The 16,380-nt window shown below is 46.6% G+C and overlaps 1 protein-coding gene and 1 pseudogene across 7 annotated transcripts in view; both read right to left on the bottom strand.

The window, feature by feature from the left end:
* Positions 1–4,713: 4,713 nt before the first annotated feature.
* ABHD4 (abhydrolase domain containing 4, N-acyl phospholipase B) overlaps positions 4,714–16,380 on the bottom strand; it is a 29,410-nt gene continuing 17,743 nt past the window's right edge. For 5 of the 7 annotated variants that reach the window (XM_059181611.1, XM_059181605.1, XM_059181609.1 and 2 more), the window contains exons 5-7: positions 15,853–15,964; positions 12,912–13,098; positions 4,714–4,945 (exon numbers count right to left, since the gene is read on the bottom strand). In XM_059181611.1, the coding sequence (XP_059037594.1) occupies positions 4,814–4,945; positions 12,912–13,098; positions 15,853–15,964 (431 nt within the window). In that variant the 3' untranslated portion in view covers positions 4,714–4,813. Of the gene's footprint in view, positions 4,946–10,704; positions 12,224–12,911; positions 13,099–15,852; positions 15,965–16,380 lie in introns of those variants that run through there. The other 2 variants (XM_059181608.1, XM_059181607.1) reach the window with 1 other exon arrangement.
* LOC131837439 (U6 spliceosomal RNA) lies at positions 7,255–7,349 on the bottom strand (annotated as a pseudogene).

Raw genomic sequence — 16,380 nt, 5'->3', positions numbered from 1 at the left:
TCTACTTCCAGAAGAAGTTTAGCCCTACGGACACTTGGCCTTCCAGTCTCTGACGAAATCTGATGGGGAGGTGGTACATGTTGGATTGAGGGCACATGGAAAGAGTAAATGAGAGAAGCAGAATGGTAATCGTTGCCCATCAGGTGAATGAGGTGTTCCTCTTCCCAAGAAGCAATGAAGACTGGGCTACAGGTATTGGACAGAAGACTGACGGGGCAGGGAATATGCTAGCAGGAGAGGGGACAAAGCACTATCCAGAGGGGCTCCTGGGTGGCTCAGTCAGTTAGGCCTCTGTCTTTGGCTCAGGTCATGATCTTGGGATCAAGTCCCACTTTGGGTACCCTACTCAGATATATAGATAGATATCTATAGATATCGATACCTATCTAGATATCTATCTAGATATCTAGATATCTATCTATATCTATCTAGATATATCGATATATCTAGATAGATTCTATATCTATCTAGACATCTATCTAGATATCTAGATATAGATAGATATCTATATCTGCTTTTAGTAATTGCCGTGTGTGTGTGTGTGTGTGTGTGTGTGTGTGTGTATAAGCTAGTGTGTCTGCCATACCTAGGCGGGTCAGGGCTTCTCCCTGAGGCCATGGCCTTTTCTTCTTCCACATTCTTTCTTCAGGATCCTTGGCAATAATCCATTCTACAACATGAATGAACCATGAAAACATTGGGGTAATTGAAAGAAGCTAGACCATGTGATATATGATCCATTTCTAGGAAAATCCCACAGATGCGAAAAGTAAATTAATAATTATTAATAATTATCAGAGGTTAGAGGGGGTTGATAAAAAATGTTCTTAAATTGATTGTTGTGATGAATGCACAACTCTGAATGTACTAAAGCTATTGATTTGCATACTTCAAGTGGATGGATGGTATGGTCTATAAATTATATCTCAATAAAGCTTTCAAAAAAAAAGAAAGATCCTTGTGCATAGCAAGTTAGCTGGAGAGATTGTCCATGCGACATGGCTGCACGGATGTGGGGACAGGTCTTGGGGACAGATTCCAAGTGGAAGTGGCTGATACACAATTCTGGTTTGGTTGGGATGAGCAGAAGTTACTTCAGTCGTCAGGACTTTTACTGTCTTTCCTTTATAGATGTATTCTGTTTTTCCTGTCCAGTCCCTAGACCTCTTGGTACTGGCAAGCACATGGTCCCTTCTATCTAGTGTTCAGCCCTGCCACCTGGTTATCTGAGCCCTATTTGACTTTACCCCGGGAATCTACCCATTTCCTTGGCATTTGGTTTGCTGTGTAGACTAATGGTCCAGGGCAAATATCCTATGAAAGTAATTTTGCTCTCCCATAATTTTTTCCTCTGTTTCTGTGACTTTCCCTGAACTCAGGTTCTTCCACTTGTCTTGAAGAGCAAGGGCTGTTGATGCTTTCCTGCCATCTCCAAAGACTCAAATCAATTGTAGACCCCTCTACATAGTCAGCTGTTATTATGTACTTGCTCATATACATTTCCCTCCTACCCCTCAGAGCTACAATTAAATTACACATACATATTATTTAAGGATAACTCTAGCTTAGAGTCCTACCATCAGGTAGGTAATAGCCACTGTCTGGGTGGCTCAGTCAGTTAGGTGGCCAGCTCTTGATTTTGGCTTGGGTCATGGTCTTGGGGTTCTGGAATTGAGCCCTGAGTTGGGCTCTCCGCTCAGCAAGGAGCCTGCTTCAGGATTCTCTCTCCCTCTCCCTTCCCTCTGTTTGCTCACGCACTGTTCACATGAAGGCATTCTTTCTCTCTCTCTCTCTCTTTCTCGAAATAAATGAATCTTTTTTTAAAAGATTTTTTTTTTAAGATTTTATTTATTTATTTGCCAGAAAGAGAGGGAGAGGGAGAGAGAGAGTGCGCGCAAGCGAGCACAGGCAGGCAGAGTGGCAGCAGAGGCAGAGGGAGAAGCAGGCTCCCGGCCGAGCAAGGAGCTTGATGTGGGACTCGATCCTAGGACGCTGGGATCATGACCCGAGCTGAAGGCAGCTGCTTAACCAACTGAGCCACCGAGGCGATTTTTTATTTATTTGACAGAGAGATCACAAGTAGGTTGGGGGGTGGAGAGCAGGCTCCCCACTGAGCAAAGAGCCCAACTCGGGGCTCCATTCCAGGACCCTGGGATCAGGACCCAAGTTGAAGGCAGAGGCTTTAACCAACTAAGCCACCCAGGTGCCCCGAAATAAGTCAATCTTAAAAAAAAATAATTACCATTGTTAATAGTTTGGCATATTCCCTATCTTCTTTACATACACATACATTTATATTATCTTTTTAAATATAAATTTTGGCATACACTAAAGAATATACTTAACATGTTAAAAAGAAAACTGCAGACCCCAAATGGTATCATTTAGATGAAGTCCCCAAACCATGGCTTGATACCTAATCTAATTGCAGTTTCAACCTCTCCCAGAGATGTAGTCTTGCCCAGTCAGTCAGGAGTTTTTCACTGAGCACCAATGAGTCTGCCACATGGGCCCTCTCCGTCTCTCTTAGGAGGATGAGGTAATCTGTGTGACAAGGCCCCTTACTTCTCCCCATCAGGAATAGTGGCCTTGCCTGGAATAATCCTTTGCTTTTGCTAATAACTTTCTTTCCTCATCTTCCTTCTATAAAAACCTTCCATTTTGTGCATCCCTTCAGACTCCTGTCTACTTGCTACTAGATTCATGAATCATTTAATAAAGACAACTGGATCTATAAAATTTACTCAGTTGAAATTTTGTCACTTAACACAATATTTATTAGAATCTAAATTATAAAGCTTTACAATATACTGAATGCCACTGAGCCCACTACCCGAATCCAAAACTAAGAATTACTAATATACCGATTCCTATCGATTCCTATGCCTTGCTTCCCACCCCAGAGATAACCATTGTTCAGAATTTTGTTTATAATTTCCTTCCTGACCATTCTGGGCTGACTACTGCACAGCTTGTAGATTGTTCTCCTTGCCTAGCTGCTTCAGAGTTTGTGGGCCCGAGTTGTCCTATCATATGTGGTCTGGTTGTTGGCCATTTCTGTATTCAGCATCTCAGCTCTTAATTGCATTGAAAGTTCTCACATTTTAAAAATTTGAACTGACAGACAATCCTCCCAAAGCAGACAGGGTTTAGATGTAAAAGTAGTAATGTTACAGGAGTTTTTTGCTCCATTGGTACCTGAGGTTCTTGGTCATGCTGCTTGGAAGAATGAGGAGGTAGACCAGACTAGAGTGGTGCGGAGCGGAGCTTATTGAAGGATAGCTAAAGTATTGTACAAAGCTCCTGAGGAGGGAGGGGACTTGAGAGGGTTGCCACCAGAGTTTCTAGGTCTAGGGGTTTTTATGGGCTTGTTGGTGGGCTATTTTAATCTGATAATCTGTTGGTGGCCTGTCACCCAATTAGATTTTTGGTCACCTATCTATCAGGTGGGAAAGGATGGAGGGCTCCCCAGGGTGGTACAAAATCCTTTGAAGGGTGGTTTTCTCTGAAGGCCGGGGGCCCCTTGTCCTTGCCTGCCTTTCTTCCAATTATCCTTTATCAGCAACATATTTCTAAATCCTTACTGGGAACCTTTCGCCAAGCACTTCCATTCTCAGTAGAAAACCAATCTTCCTTTTAGGCCTCTTCATCTTTTGTGGGTTTGGTGTGCTGGTCTGTCTTCCCCAAGAAACAGCAAATGCCACTAAGGCAGAAGACTGGGTCTTAATTTTTTGGGTTCCCAGCCATTTTTCTCCAGGAACCTCCATTAGTTTTTCTCCCACTAGATATGCCCAAAATATGTTATTAAAGTGAAGCTGTGTTCGGTTTAGTAAATTCTTTTTAAAAATGGAAATCTTAGCTTGGACTTGAGCCATTGGGTTGGGCCCAATTAAAAAAAAAATAATTAAAAGGGGTGCCTGGGTGGCTCAGTCAGTTGAACGTCTGACTCTTGGCTCCAGCTCAGGTTCCCTGCCAAGCCCAATAACCTCACCCCAAAAGCAGAAGAGAAAGAAAACAACTTGACTAATGAGTAAGAATGTGATTGAAAGAGGAGGACTTCGGCTGCCTCCATTTTGACCTCAAACTTTCTAGTTGGGTTCTTCTTTCCAGCTCGGCTCTTGGCTCAGATGGAAGACCCTGAGGGCAAAGTCACCCCATGGGAAGACTACCCCCTCAAGCAATGAGGACTTTCCTGAGCCAGCAAGATCCCACTTGTGACTGACTCCAAGACAAGGATCAATCTGGCCTTCACTGCCCACCTGCACCTATTCACCCCACACTTAGCCTCGCACCTTCCCTATATAAACTGATTTTCGGCACTTTGGAGACCGTCTTTGAGATACTAGTGCTGGTTCACTGCCTTCTTGGTGTTGGCCTCACTGAAATGAATTCCTTTCTTGTGTCACCACCACTGGTTCTCTGACCTTGGATTTTTTCAGCAGCAAGTGGCTGAACCTGGTCTGTTTGGGATCCTTGGAGTCAGGAGCTCTTGCAGCCCTGTACTGTCCCTGTTCCATGCTGAGCATCCCAGGCAACCCTCTACAGAGACTGCAGAGAGAGGAAGAAATTCCACCCTTTTCTACCACTCCAACAGGTAAGAAGAATTGTACACATTTTGTCAAGATCAAAAACTAGTCCTCAGGTAAGAGGGCTTGATAGCACCATTTGTTGCCCAGTTCATCCCATAATCACTCGGTAATTGGGATGAGCATCTGTTAGCTAGTTGACTTTAATAACAGGAGGTTGTTTGGGAGCAAAGGAGAGAAGCGCACTTTCTTGAAGATGGCACTTCAAGGAGATGGTTTCCAGGTCCTTAAGAAAGACACTGTGGGGTGGGGAGGGGGGTGCCTGCGCACAGCAGGTGCTCACGCCCTGACCCCACCCGAGGAACAGGGCACGTTGGTCCAACTTGCAGGAAGGCTTCTAATAAAATCTTCCTAAGATTCTGAAAAAAAAAAAAAAAAAAAAAAAAAGAAAGACACCGTGGATTACAAAAATGGCCAGAGGCTCATTCAGATTTCTAAAAGATTTATAGAATGTATTTCAAAAAGACTGAGAAAGAACTTACAATTTTTTTTCAAGAAAATGTCTAAGAAAAGAAAGAGGGAGGAAGTCTCTTTGTTTATTTGCAGCAGCAAAAATTAAGCCTCTTTTTTTAAAAATTAATATATAATGTATTATTTGCCCCAGGGGTACAGGTCTGTGAATCATCAGGCTGACACACTTCACAGCACTCACCATAGCACATACCCTCCCCAATGTCCATAACCCAACCACCCTCTCCCACTCCCCTCCCCCAGCAACCCTCAGTTTGTTTTGCGAGATTAAGAGTCTCTTATGGGGGCTCCTGGGTGGCTCAGTGGGTTAGAGCCTCTGTCTTCGGTTTGGGTCATAATCCCATGATCCCAGGGTCCTGGGATCGAGCCCTGCGTCGAGCCCCGAATCAAATCGGGCTCTCTGCTCAGCAGGGAGCCTGCTTCCCTTCCTCTTGCTCTCTCTGCCTGCCTCTCTGCCCACTCGTGATCTCTGTCAAATAAATAAAAATAAAATCTTAAAAAAAAAAAAAAGAGTCTCTTATGGTTTGTCTCCCTCATGATCCCATCTTGTTTCATTTTTTCCCTCCCTACTCCCTACTACCCCCTGCCCTGCCTCTCAAATTCCTCATATTGGAGAGATCATATGATAATTGTCTTTCTCTGATTGACTTAAGACTTTTTTTTTTTTGGCATTTGTCTTAATACAACTGGCCCTGGGATTCCAGTCCCACAGTGCTCTTTGCTTCCATAATGCTTTGTCAATTCCAGGTACAAATTTGTGCTAGACCATGTATAAAGCCAGGCAAGCAGACCTGCTTCCTGCCTAAGGGAGCTCACCCCTGAAACCGACATCATGAATGTAAATCAAAATTAGGATCACCTTTGACTGGAGAGCTTTTTTTGTCTTTAATTGTAAAAACACACACTCATTGCCAAATTTTAGCCAGGATGGAAGTGCGTAAGTAAAACATGGGAATCTCACCAGCCAATTCCATCCACTCTGTAACAACAAAAATTGTTAAATATATTTTAAGCTTATAGGACATACATCTATTTATCCACACAGAAGTAGCTTTTATTCTACAAAAATGGAATGGGGTTACATGAATTATTTACTACTTGATGTTTTAAAATGTCTTTCCAGGGACGCCTGGGTGGCTCAGTTGGTTAAGCAGCTGCCTTCGGCTCAGGTCATGATCCCAGTGTCCTGGGATTGAGTCCCATGTCGGGCTCCTTGCTCAGTAGGGAGCCTGCTTCTCCCTCTGCCTCTGCCTGCCATTCTGTCTGCCTGTGCTCGCTCTCTCCCCCCCTCTCTCTCTGATAAATAAATAAAATCTTAAAAAAAAAATAAAATGTCTTTCCATGTCAGTACCTATAAAACCATATAATATAATTTATATGTCACTTTTATAGCCAGTGGACACAGATTGTTAAATGGTGCTAACATTTATTGGCATAAATTCCTACTATTAGGACTCATGGCTCAAGGTGTATGCCATTTTATCTTATTTATCTATTTAGTTATTTATTATTTTAAAAAGATTTAATTTATTTATTTGAGAGGGGAGTGAGTGTGAGAGAGAGAGAGCAAGCACAAGCAGGGGGAGGGGCAGAGGGAGAATCAGACACCCTGCACAGCAAGGAGCCCACAGCAGGACTTGATTCCAGGACCCATAGATCATGACCTGAGCCAAAAGCAGAAGCTTAACTGACTGAGCCACTCAGCTGCCAGATGCTGTCAGTCTTAAAATTCTTCTGACAATATTCATGTAAAAAGTAGTATCTCATTATTATTTTGTATTTACTGTATTACTAGAGATGTTGAAATCTTTTCATATGTTTATTGGCTATCTGTATATCTTTTGTGAATGGCTTATTCATATACTTTTTAAAGATTTTATTTATTTACTTGACAGACAGAGATCACAAGTAGGCAGAGAAGCAGACAGAGAGAGGAGGAAGCAGGTTTCCCGCTGAGCAGAGAGCCTGATGTGGGGCTCGATCCCAGAACCCTGGGATCATGACCTGAGCTGAAGGCAGAGGCTTAACCACTGAGCCACCCAGGTGCCCCTACTTACTCATATTTTTTATCCTATACACAAAGATAAAACATTTAGGGGCGTGGGTGTGTGTGTATGTGTGTGTGTATTCCAAAATGTTTAATGGGGTTATTTCTGCATAGTAAATTATGGATGGCTTTTAAGTAATTAATTCTTTTAAAAATATGAATTGCTTCACAAATTTGCTTGTCCAGGGGCCATACTAATCTCTGTATTGTTTCAATTTTGGTATGTATGCTGCCGAAACAAGCACTGGATGCTTTTTCTAAAAAGTATTTTTTTTTTTTTAACAATGAAATTGTTTTGTTCACATAAAAAAGGCAAAATGTTCTCGGAATTGAATCTCCTCTCAGATCAGGGAGTAATGAGGTTTCCTAATTGAGTCTCCCCCATGAATGCAGGTTTCATTTACCTTCCATTATGTTAGGGTTCTTGGCAGCTTCATTCTTTACTGCTTCAAACGGAGCACCCAGCCCACTAAAACATTCATTTTAGTTGAATGTTTTCATACAAACTGTCCCTGCTTTGCTTGTTTGGTTCATTTTTTAATGTAGGAGATGTGACCTTCATCTCTGCCCACAGTTTGATCACATCAGAAGACAGAGTGTGCAGCTGCTTCCTGATTGGTGAAGCCCTCCTTCCTCCTTCCTTCCTCAGCAGGATCCTTTGGGAGAAAACTACTAGAACTTCACATTTGAGAGCTTGCTGTCCCTTTCGGGCCTCTTAGGTAATTTTCCTTGGAACATTTTAAGATCTGACTTCTCAAAATCCGTAAAAATTGCATCTGGCCATCTTCCTTCAACATTCTAGCAAGTGAAATTGTTAGCAGGGCAAAAATGTACTAGGTGCTCTGCTTCTAGCAAAAAGAACTGATGTCCTGATGCTTGCGACCTCTGGCACAGCTGTATCCTGCCTTAAATCACATTTACCATCTGAATTTAAAAAGCATTGCCCATGTCCTCTATTTATTTTAACATCTATTCTGTACTCCTACCAGGTTTTATTTCCTGTTCGCTTCTTCTTTTATCCGCAGCCAAATGCTTCTTTTCGGAAGGTTTGTGATTTCCTTTTTGACATATACACTACTGTTGAAAACTGTAATTAGATCTACTTCCTCTGAGCCCTGTTATCTTTCCTGGGTCATCCACCAGTCATAAGCTCCTTATAATCTATTTATTTTCTTGTGATAAAATTCAAATTCTCATTCTGGTCTTCTTCTTCTTCTTCCTCTTTTTTATTTTAAGATTTTATTTATTTATTTGACAGGCAGAGATCACAAGCAGGCAGAGAGAGGAAGGGAAGCAGGCTCCGCACTGAGCAGAGAGCCTGATACGGGGCTGGATCCCAGGACCCTGAGATCATGACCTGAGCGGAAGGCTGAGGCTTTAACCCACTGAGCCACCCAGTTGCCCCCCATTCTGGTCTTCTATAATATAGCACTTCCCAGACTTTAGGATTTTTACTAAAATTAATTAAAATTTTGGGGAGAAAAACCCCCAAATTAATGTGTTTGGCAACAAGAAATGACAGTTCCTCCCACCCCCACACAATCTTAGAATATCATTATCTTTTCATAGAAGAACAATAAATTCATCCTGAAAAGGCTAGAAAGGACTTAATTTCAAAATTAATTAATTTCAAAATTTATTAATATTGAAAAAAGGTGTTATTTCATTGTAGACCTGAAATCCAGCTCCAGTCCACAGACCCATGTGGGAAACCACAGATAGAATATATGGTTTTGCAGTTCTCTTTGGATGCTTTTCCCTTTCCTCCGAAATTTTAGGAGGTCTATGATGCCCAGGCTTTGTGTTAGTTCCCTTGTCATTTATCAGAGGCCCATAAATCTTCTGTCACAGGCCACAAGCAGTCCCCACAATCCTGGTCTGTGACATTAGCCTTAGTTGTCAGGTTGTCCAGCCTCGTGCTCTTTCTTTTCCAGTCACTCTTTGAATTGGGTAGTTGAAAATATCACCACAACCACAAGTCCTTCAGAGTCCTCTGTAGTAACTAGCATGTCCCAGGTTTCTTTTGCTTGAATAATTTGTTCTCAGATGGCTCAATTAAAATACGAGGTTGCCGAATTACAACAAGCTCTATCTCAGGCCTCAGAATAACTTGGGGAAGGATCTTAATCATTCACAAGGCCAGGGCTGGCCTCCTATCCCCTTACAGAGTTACCAACTAAAAGAATAGGGTCTCATCCTCCTGGGTTGGAGGGAGGGCTGTGTGCCTCTGTTGGCATCAATGAAACTCAATCCTCCCGGGTACTCTACCAAAGGACGCATTATTCCTGTGGAAATATCAGGATGGGATTGTCTTTTCTCCTCAACTCTCCTGAAGAGTGATATTTAGTAGGATAAAGACAAAGACTTTTCTAGCATAATAATGCTGAATTTATGCTATGAAGAACAGTCGACATTCACAAGAGAAAAGATGGTTTGTTTTGAGCTATTTCATCCGGATGGGCTTCAGTTCTGACCCTCAAAAATCTCATGTCTGGCTTGCTTCTGCAAGATAGATGAAGACTTTGGGGGGAAGGCAGAGAAGGGAGGGATATTGGAGAAAAAGGACTTTCCAGACCCTATCCAGGAGGACCCTGTACGAATTGGAAGGTCATATGATGAGAGGAGTGACGTTTCTCACTGCCCATGGCAACTTGTGCTTGCTATCAGCCGGTAGGGTTACTTTCTTTCTGGTCCTGAACTGCATGCACCTGCACTCATGGGTTGACCGTGTGATAGTCAAAGCAGACAGATGTATTCACCATGTTTTTGGCAACAAAACCAGACTGCATTTTTAGCACGCATATTTTGTTGTCTGTCCCAAGAAGGAAGTTAAATTTAGCACATTCCCTGCTAGCCACTGAATAGGGAAGGACCTCCCCAATCTTGGGTTTCTCAGTCCTCTATGTCTGTTTGTGGAATCTCTCCTTGCAGACTGCTAGGCCTTTCAGCAACTCAAGTTATAGAGTGAACGGTACCCCAAATGCTTAGAACCCACCAGGAAAGGTGTAGACAAGTGGGAGAGTCATAGTGATTTCTTAGTCCCAGCCCTGAGAACATTAGGAATGACCCAGTCAGATGGAATGTGTGTGCGTGGGGGGTGTGTGTGTGTGTGTGTACGTGCATACGTGTGTGTGGGCCTGGAATGTAAACAGGGTACTGTGGGGGTCCTTTCTCAGACTCTTCTTGCTTGTGGTCCTGAGGAATGTGTCTGCGTTGTGTTGGGTTCAAGAAAATCGGGTCAGCATGTTATGCAGGTTCCCAAAGAGAAGTGGTTCTGGAGTAAGCAGAAAATGGAACTTCCAGGGGTGCTTGGGTGGCTCAGTTGTTAAGCCTCTGCCTTCGGCTTGGGTCATGATCTCAGGGTCCTGGGATCGAGCCCTGCATCAGGCTCTCTGCTCGGTGGGGAGCCTGCTTCCTCCCACCCCAACCCCATCTCCCTCTCTGCCTACTTGTGATCTCTATCTGCCAAATAAATAAATAAAATCTTGGAAAAAAAAAAAAAAACAGGAGGGGGTGGCGTGGAAGCAGGTAGCTCTCTGGCCCCCTTCTCCGACTCAGGAACCACCCATCACTCTTGTCAGAGCTTCAAACATCACTGCCTCCAGTTTTTACGCATTTCTTTATTAATATAGAAAAGGAGCCCAAGGCAGCTGGACCAGTAGTACAAAGCACCAGGAGTTAATACTATTCTGGTGAAAGGGTCGGCTTTACAAAACTCAAGGGGTAGACAGAAGCTGCCCTGGTTCTGGGGCCAGGCCCAGCCCACGGCCCAGAACCTCAGAGCAGCACCTGGAACCAGCCCCTGGGAGACAGTGACAGGTAGGTCGGGGGCAGGAGGAGCTGAAGACCATGGGACAGATGGCAGGGATAGAGGGCCAGGCAGTGAGAACCATCCTGTGGCTGATGAGGACAGGGAACTGCTGGCTTGAGGCTCTTCATCAGACCATGGGCAGGGTAGAAAAACTCCGTGGATACTAGTGGGGACAAGGAATCCAGACACAGCCCTGGGGTTGAAGGGCCTTTCCCTTATCTCTCCACCAGGGGCCATCTTTGCTCTATCCTACAGGTGGGGCTTTAGGGCCCAAGGCACAGAGGGAGGCCAAGAGGCCTCCCAGTTGGGACGATGAGGGGGCAGGGAAGGAAGCACTTGAGTGTCCCCCGCTTAGGCAGCCAGGGCCGAGACACACGGCCGGACAATAGCACGCCTGCACAATGGGGCTAGAAAGTGGGACAGGGATGGGCTTACCCTCGGCCAGTGACTAGGACCAGCCTCATGGCAATGGTGTCTGCCTTGAACTTTAGCAAAATGGAGTCTGCAGTGGGTACTGGGTGTCAGCAAACCTGGGTTCGAGCCTTAGCTCTCCCGGAGCAGAGCTGTATCACCATGGGCCAGCCATGTCCTGCCCTGGCCTGTTCCTCATCCATTAATGAGCGCTTTGGACAGGACTTCTTAGGTCGTGGGAGGGACCTCAGAGGTCAAGGGCACTCTGAGACCTGCTCTTGGTAGTTAAGAAGTTAGTAGTTAGTTGGTAGTTAGCTCCCAACCAGACTCTGGACAAAACTGGCATGGAATGGAGGCTGGGGGTGACGTAGGAGGATGCTTTTGCTTGGAACCTACCCCCACAAGCATTCCAGAGCTGGGAAAGGCTGCCGGGAGCCTCTCCCTCACCCGGGGGAAAGAGGCCGCCCCCCACCCCCCACCTTTGGCACGGGGAGGGAACGTGGCTCAGTGCGATCCCGTCACAACCACCATCTGGGTAACACTTGGCATGGAGAGAATGGGTGGCACTATGCAACCCTTTATGTTCTTCCCCGGGGTGGGGTGCTCAAGGCCTCGTGCGGCTTCAGCCTCCAACCCTTCGTGTGGGTTCGGGAGTGCTCTTCTTCACTGTGGTCCTGCCCTGGGGACAGCCCAAGACTGCCTGGCTGGCACATGTTAGTTGGTAAGGAAAGGACACAGGGGCGAGTAAGCGGACAGGGAGGCGAGAGCGGCTCTCTGGCTTTCTCCTCTTCCTCCAGGGGCAGCAGCTCAGTCAACTGAGTCACAGATCTCTTCCACCACGGAATTGAAGATGTGTGGCTGGTCCGCATAGACGTGGTGCGAAGCACCCTCAATCTCCTGTGGGGAGAGAAGGAGCCCAACACAGGTGGGAAGGCCCTTTATTCCAAGCACTAGGCAGCTGGCACACCATTTCTTTCTCCTGTAGACCTGCTTGCCCATCGCCTGGGAGCACTTATCAGAAATAACATTCCAACTTTCTCCTAGAATTTCAGCACTTTCCTGTGGGGGTCAACAAATCCCAGCATCCCATTTTGGTTCTCCTCTGACTGTTCACTCTACCTCCTTCAATGCGGCCCCACTGCCATCCTGTTTCATCCACGGGTCTGGTACACCAGGGCCTGTAGGTAGCCCCCAGCCTCATTAAGCACACTGCTTAGCAAATGAGGGGCGAGAGGGACAAGAAAAAGGGAAGGCTTCATGAAGGCAGCCTCTACCACCTGCTCTACTGTTCATGGCACTGGTTTTGGGGTGGCCCAGGGGGTCCAGTGTGGTAGTACTGAACAAGAACCTGTCATTCAGCTGAACTGGACGCCACAGAAGGGAGAGCCCCCTAATCACAGTATCACAGAGTCAAGCCTTCCAAATCCACTGCACAATCTGAACCCACCCGCTCTCTTGCCCCCTGACTCTTGGCTCCCCCGGCCCCACCCCGAGGCTCCTCTATGCCCAGAGTTCCTTGCTGTGTGCCGGCATTCACCACACACTTCTACCTCAGTCCAGCTCCTTGGCTGGCCAACAAACATACCATGTCTCGGACGTAGGAATCTGGCCGCTGCATCTTTACTTTCTTCCCTGTGCTGGTATCTATCCAGGTGTTGGCCCCGTAGATCATGGTGATGGGCACATCTTTGCGAATCAAGTGAATCCGCTCCAACATGGGGCGCCGTGCCCAGCCGAAGGACTCCATCATGGCTTTGAACGCTGTCTCCCCACTGAAGGAGCAAAACACAGTGAGACTGTGCCCAGAGTAAACCCTGCTGCGTCCGGTGTCCACGTGCTGGCTCTTTGGAGGCTGGAGACGGGGGTACAGGACCCCCGGCATGTGTGTACTCCTCCCGGGACCCTGCACCTGGCTCAGGAAATACTGGGACGAGGAGACGGGTCCCAAGCTGCCGAGACCTCCCAGCACAGGAGACAGCTAGGGACGCACTCTGGAAAACTGACGCTGACAGCTGTCCAAAGATGCAATGGGTTAACATTTACTCAACAGATATTCCCCTGTCGTGCCCTGGGTGGAGAGTGAGGACATCCAAGTCAGACAGAGGTGGTGCTGGCCCTGCCGGTGCTCACAACTCTCTCATGCTTTAGGGAGGTAGGCATTACGTAGCTAATTATTAAAAATAAACAAATAAAGGGGCACCCAGGGAGCTCTGTCAGTTGGGTGTCTGACTCTTGGTTTCAGCTCAGGTCGTGATCTCAGGGTCCTGGGGTTGAGCCCTGCATTGGGCTCCCTGCTCCAGGGCACAGTCTGCTTGAGATTCTTTCCCTCGCCTTCTGCCCTTCCCACTCATGCTATTTCTGTCTCAAATAAATACATCTTTTAATAAATAAATAGCTATGATATGGTTATTTAACTTTGTATTTCTCAAGAATTATGAAAGGCTGGTGAACGGGCAAAGGGAGTTAAGCTTGCTGGGGGTGGAAGAGAGAGAAGAGGGGTTCACATGGGGGGCGCTGTGAGGAGCAAACACGAGCAGTGCCAAAGGCTTCCTGACGAGACTCTGGAATGGAACACTGGTCTCCAGAGGACACAGTGGGGGAAGCAGGGCTGATCTAATCTACCTTGCTCCCTGGCCACTTCCTTAGGCATCGCTGACTGAGAAGCAGCAGGAGGGGTCTGCAAGGCTGAGACGAAAGCTGACCTTCTGGGCTGCTCTGCAGTTTTTGTGGGAGGCAGGAGGGACGGGAGGTTCGGGAGACAGCTGCCTTCCAGGCCCAGCCTGTTCGGATATTGTCTCCCAGCCTCCTGTATCGTACCCTGGGATAAAGGTGAGCTTAAGTTTTGCACAGACCATAAAAAACAGAGTTCCTCTATAAGACATGGCAGCATGGTGGAGAATTACGGACTTTGGGAGTCAGGGAGATGTGAATTCAAATCCTACCTGTTTTCTTAGCAAGCCAGGTAACCAGAATACACTTTAATTTTTTTATCTACAAATTAGAGAATTATATCCTCTTTATTTATTCACTGAGGAAAATGAAAATATGCACAAGGCCTCTAAGATGAGGTGAAGCCAAGTAGGTAACCCCAAATATTTTTCCCTGGCTGGATCTCATGCTTTCCAAGGAATGGGTAAGAGTTACCATGAGCATGCCAGGGTTACAACTCAGAAACATGTGGGCGGCTATAAAATTGAGTGATGGCATTGTGGGGAGAGGCCTGATGACCACTGATGTTATCTCTGCTTCCCCCAGGACCCGAAGGAGTTGCACGATTATACATTCTGAGGCTGACATCAGGAGGCCATTCATTCCACACAACTAGGTCTGGGACTGGAGAAGTTCTGAGCAGGGAGCTGGGGTTGGGCCTTGAGTGGGTAGGAAGACTGGCACTGAGCCCGGTGGGGGCTGAGACAGGGGTCGAGAGCAGGAAGCAGGGACTACCTGATTCGACTGCTGAGCGGAGTCTCAATGCCGCTGCTGAAGCGGGACACTTCAATTAGCTGAGCTCCTGCGGGATGCTGGGGACACAGTTCCCACGCTGCCCCAAAGCCCGCTGGGTTTGAAGCTAGTGCTCAGACAGCACCTGCTGAAATGCAACCCCCACTGTCTTCACAGCTTTGGGCTCACCATGGGTGACCTGGCCAGGCCTGGAATGAGGCGGGGTAGGGCTGCTGCTCCAGTGACCTTAACTTCTGAACCACACGCCTCCCAGCAGGCTGGGTGAGGCTTCCAGAGGAGTGCTACCAACACAGCCTCCTGTGTCAGCCGCTCACAGGGCACTGCCTGGGGTAGAAGACAACCTCTCCGCCTCTCAGCTGCCAAGACTGCAGATCAGCGGGCTTGTGGGGCCTGCTGTGTGAACAGTCAAAGACTGAAACTTCTCCAGTTTTGGGACCCCCCCCCCCCCCAATATTCAAAAGGGTATGGAAGGAATTCCTATCCCAATAGTGAGTATTTCAAGGTGCACATAATGAAATTTTAAAATGCACATTCTTTCCATCTGCGGTTCTATTTGTAGGAAGGTATTTTAGATATAGGCACGTATGTGTGTGAAGGAAGATACACAAAGAGGTTCTCTGAAGCAGTGTCACATAGTATCTCAGACTGGAAATAGCAACAGAATTAGTGGAACTTCAGACTGCAATGGAGAAGACTTTTTTCCCCCTGACTTTTAAAAAAATACCATATTCATTTCACTTTTTCAATTAAAACAAACTTTTAAAATGTTTTCCAGACTCTTCCCTGCCAGGCTAACTGCCTATCTCCAGGGAAGAGTTAAGAGTCTTCCTCTAGAGAGATGGGCAGCATGATTAAGCAATCTATTATCTTCTCCATCCCTTTGTGCCTCTCCCTTGGGAGGTCTCTGGAAATAATGGAGCCTGCTAGCGCCCGTGTTTCCCTAATTGAATGCAAGAAGAAATGCAGCAGAGAATGATCCTGGGACAGTTCTGGAGTGTGGCCAGCAGTTGGGAGTTTCATCTCCACACCTGTCCACTCCGAGCTGGCCCTGGGAGGCCCCTCACCTGGGATTCTGAGCATTGCAGTGGTAGATATACTCAGATATAGTATCATCCTCAAAGAAGTCTGCAAACTTGCGCTTGAAGTCCGGCCGGAATCGCTGAACCAGGCCAGGTCCTGGAAGGGGAGAGAAAAACATGGGAGTAGCCAGTCTGGGGGACAGGGGTGGTGGTGGTGTGGGAAGACCGCCCCCCTGCATGTGCATGTTCGAACAACTTACACCAAATGTTATTTCTCCATGGGTATGTGCGCTCTGTACATTTAACTTTATAGTGGCGGACAGACTGTGTGAGCTGTCTGGAGCCCCAGAGGACTGCAAGGGAGTCAGCTGGTTACCAAAGACTGCAGACAGCCCAATGGAACCAGCTTAGTCTCAGCTCCATCAAGTCCCAAGTTCATTTCCTCTGAGGATCTCAAGCCCTGTAAGAGGCCCCGGCTGAGCGGTGCCTGGGTGGCTTGGTCAGCTGGATGTCTAATTTTTGACTCTAGATTTTGGCTTGGGTCCCGATCTTGGGGTTGTGGGACTAGCCCAC

The sequence above is a fragment of the Mustela lutreola genome, chromosome 7 (genome assembly GCF_030435805.1).
Source record: "Mustela lutreola isolate mMusLut2 chromosome 7, mMusLut2.pri, whole genome shotgun sequence".
Lineage (NCBI taxonomy): Eukaryota > Metazoa > Chordata > Mammalia > Carnivora > Mustelidae > Mustela > Mustela lutreola.
This window is presented reverse-complemented; position numbering and strand designations above follow the sequence as displayed.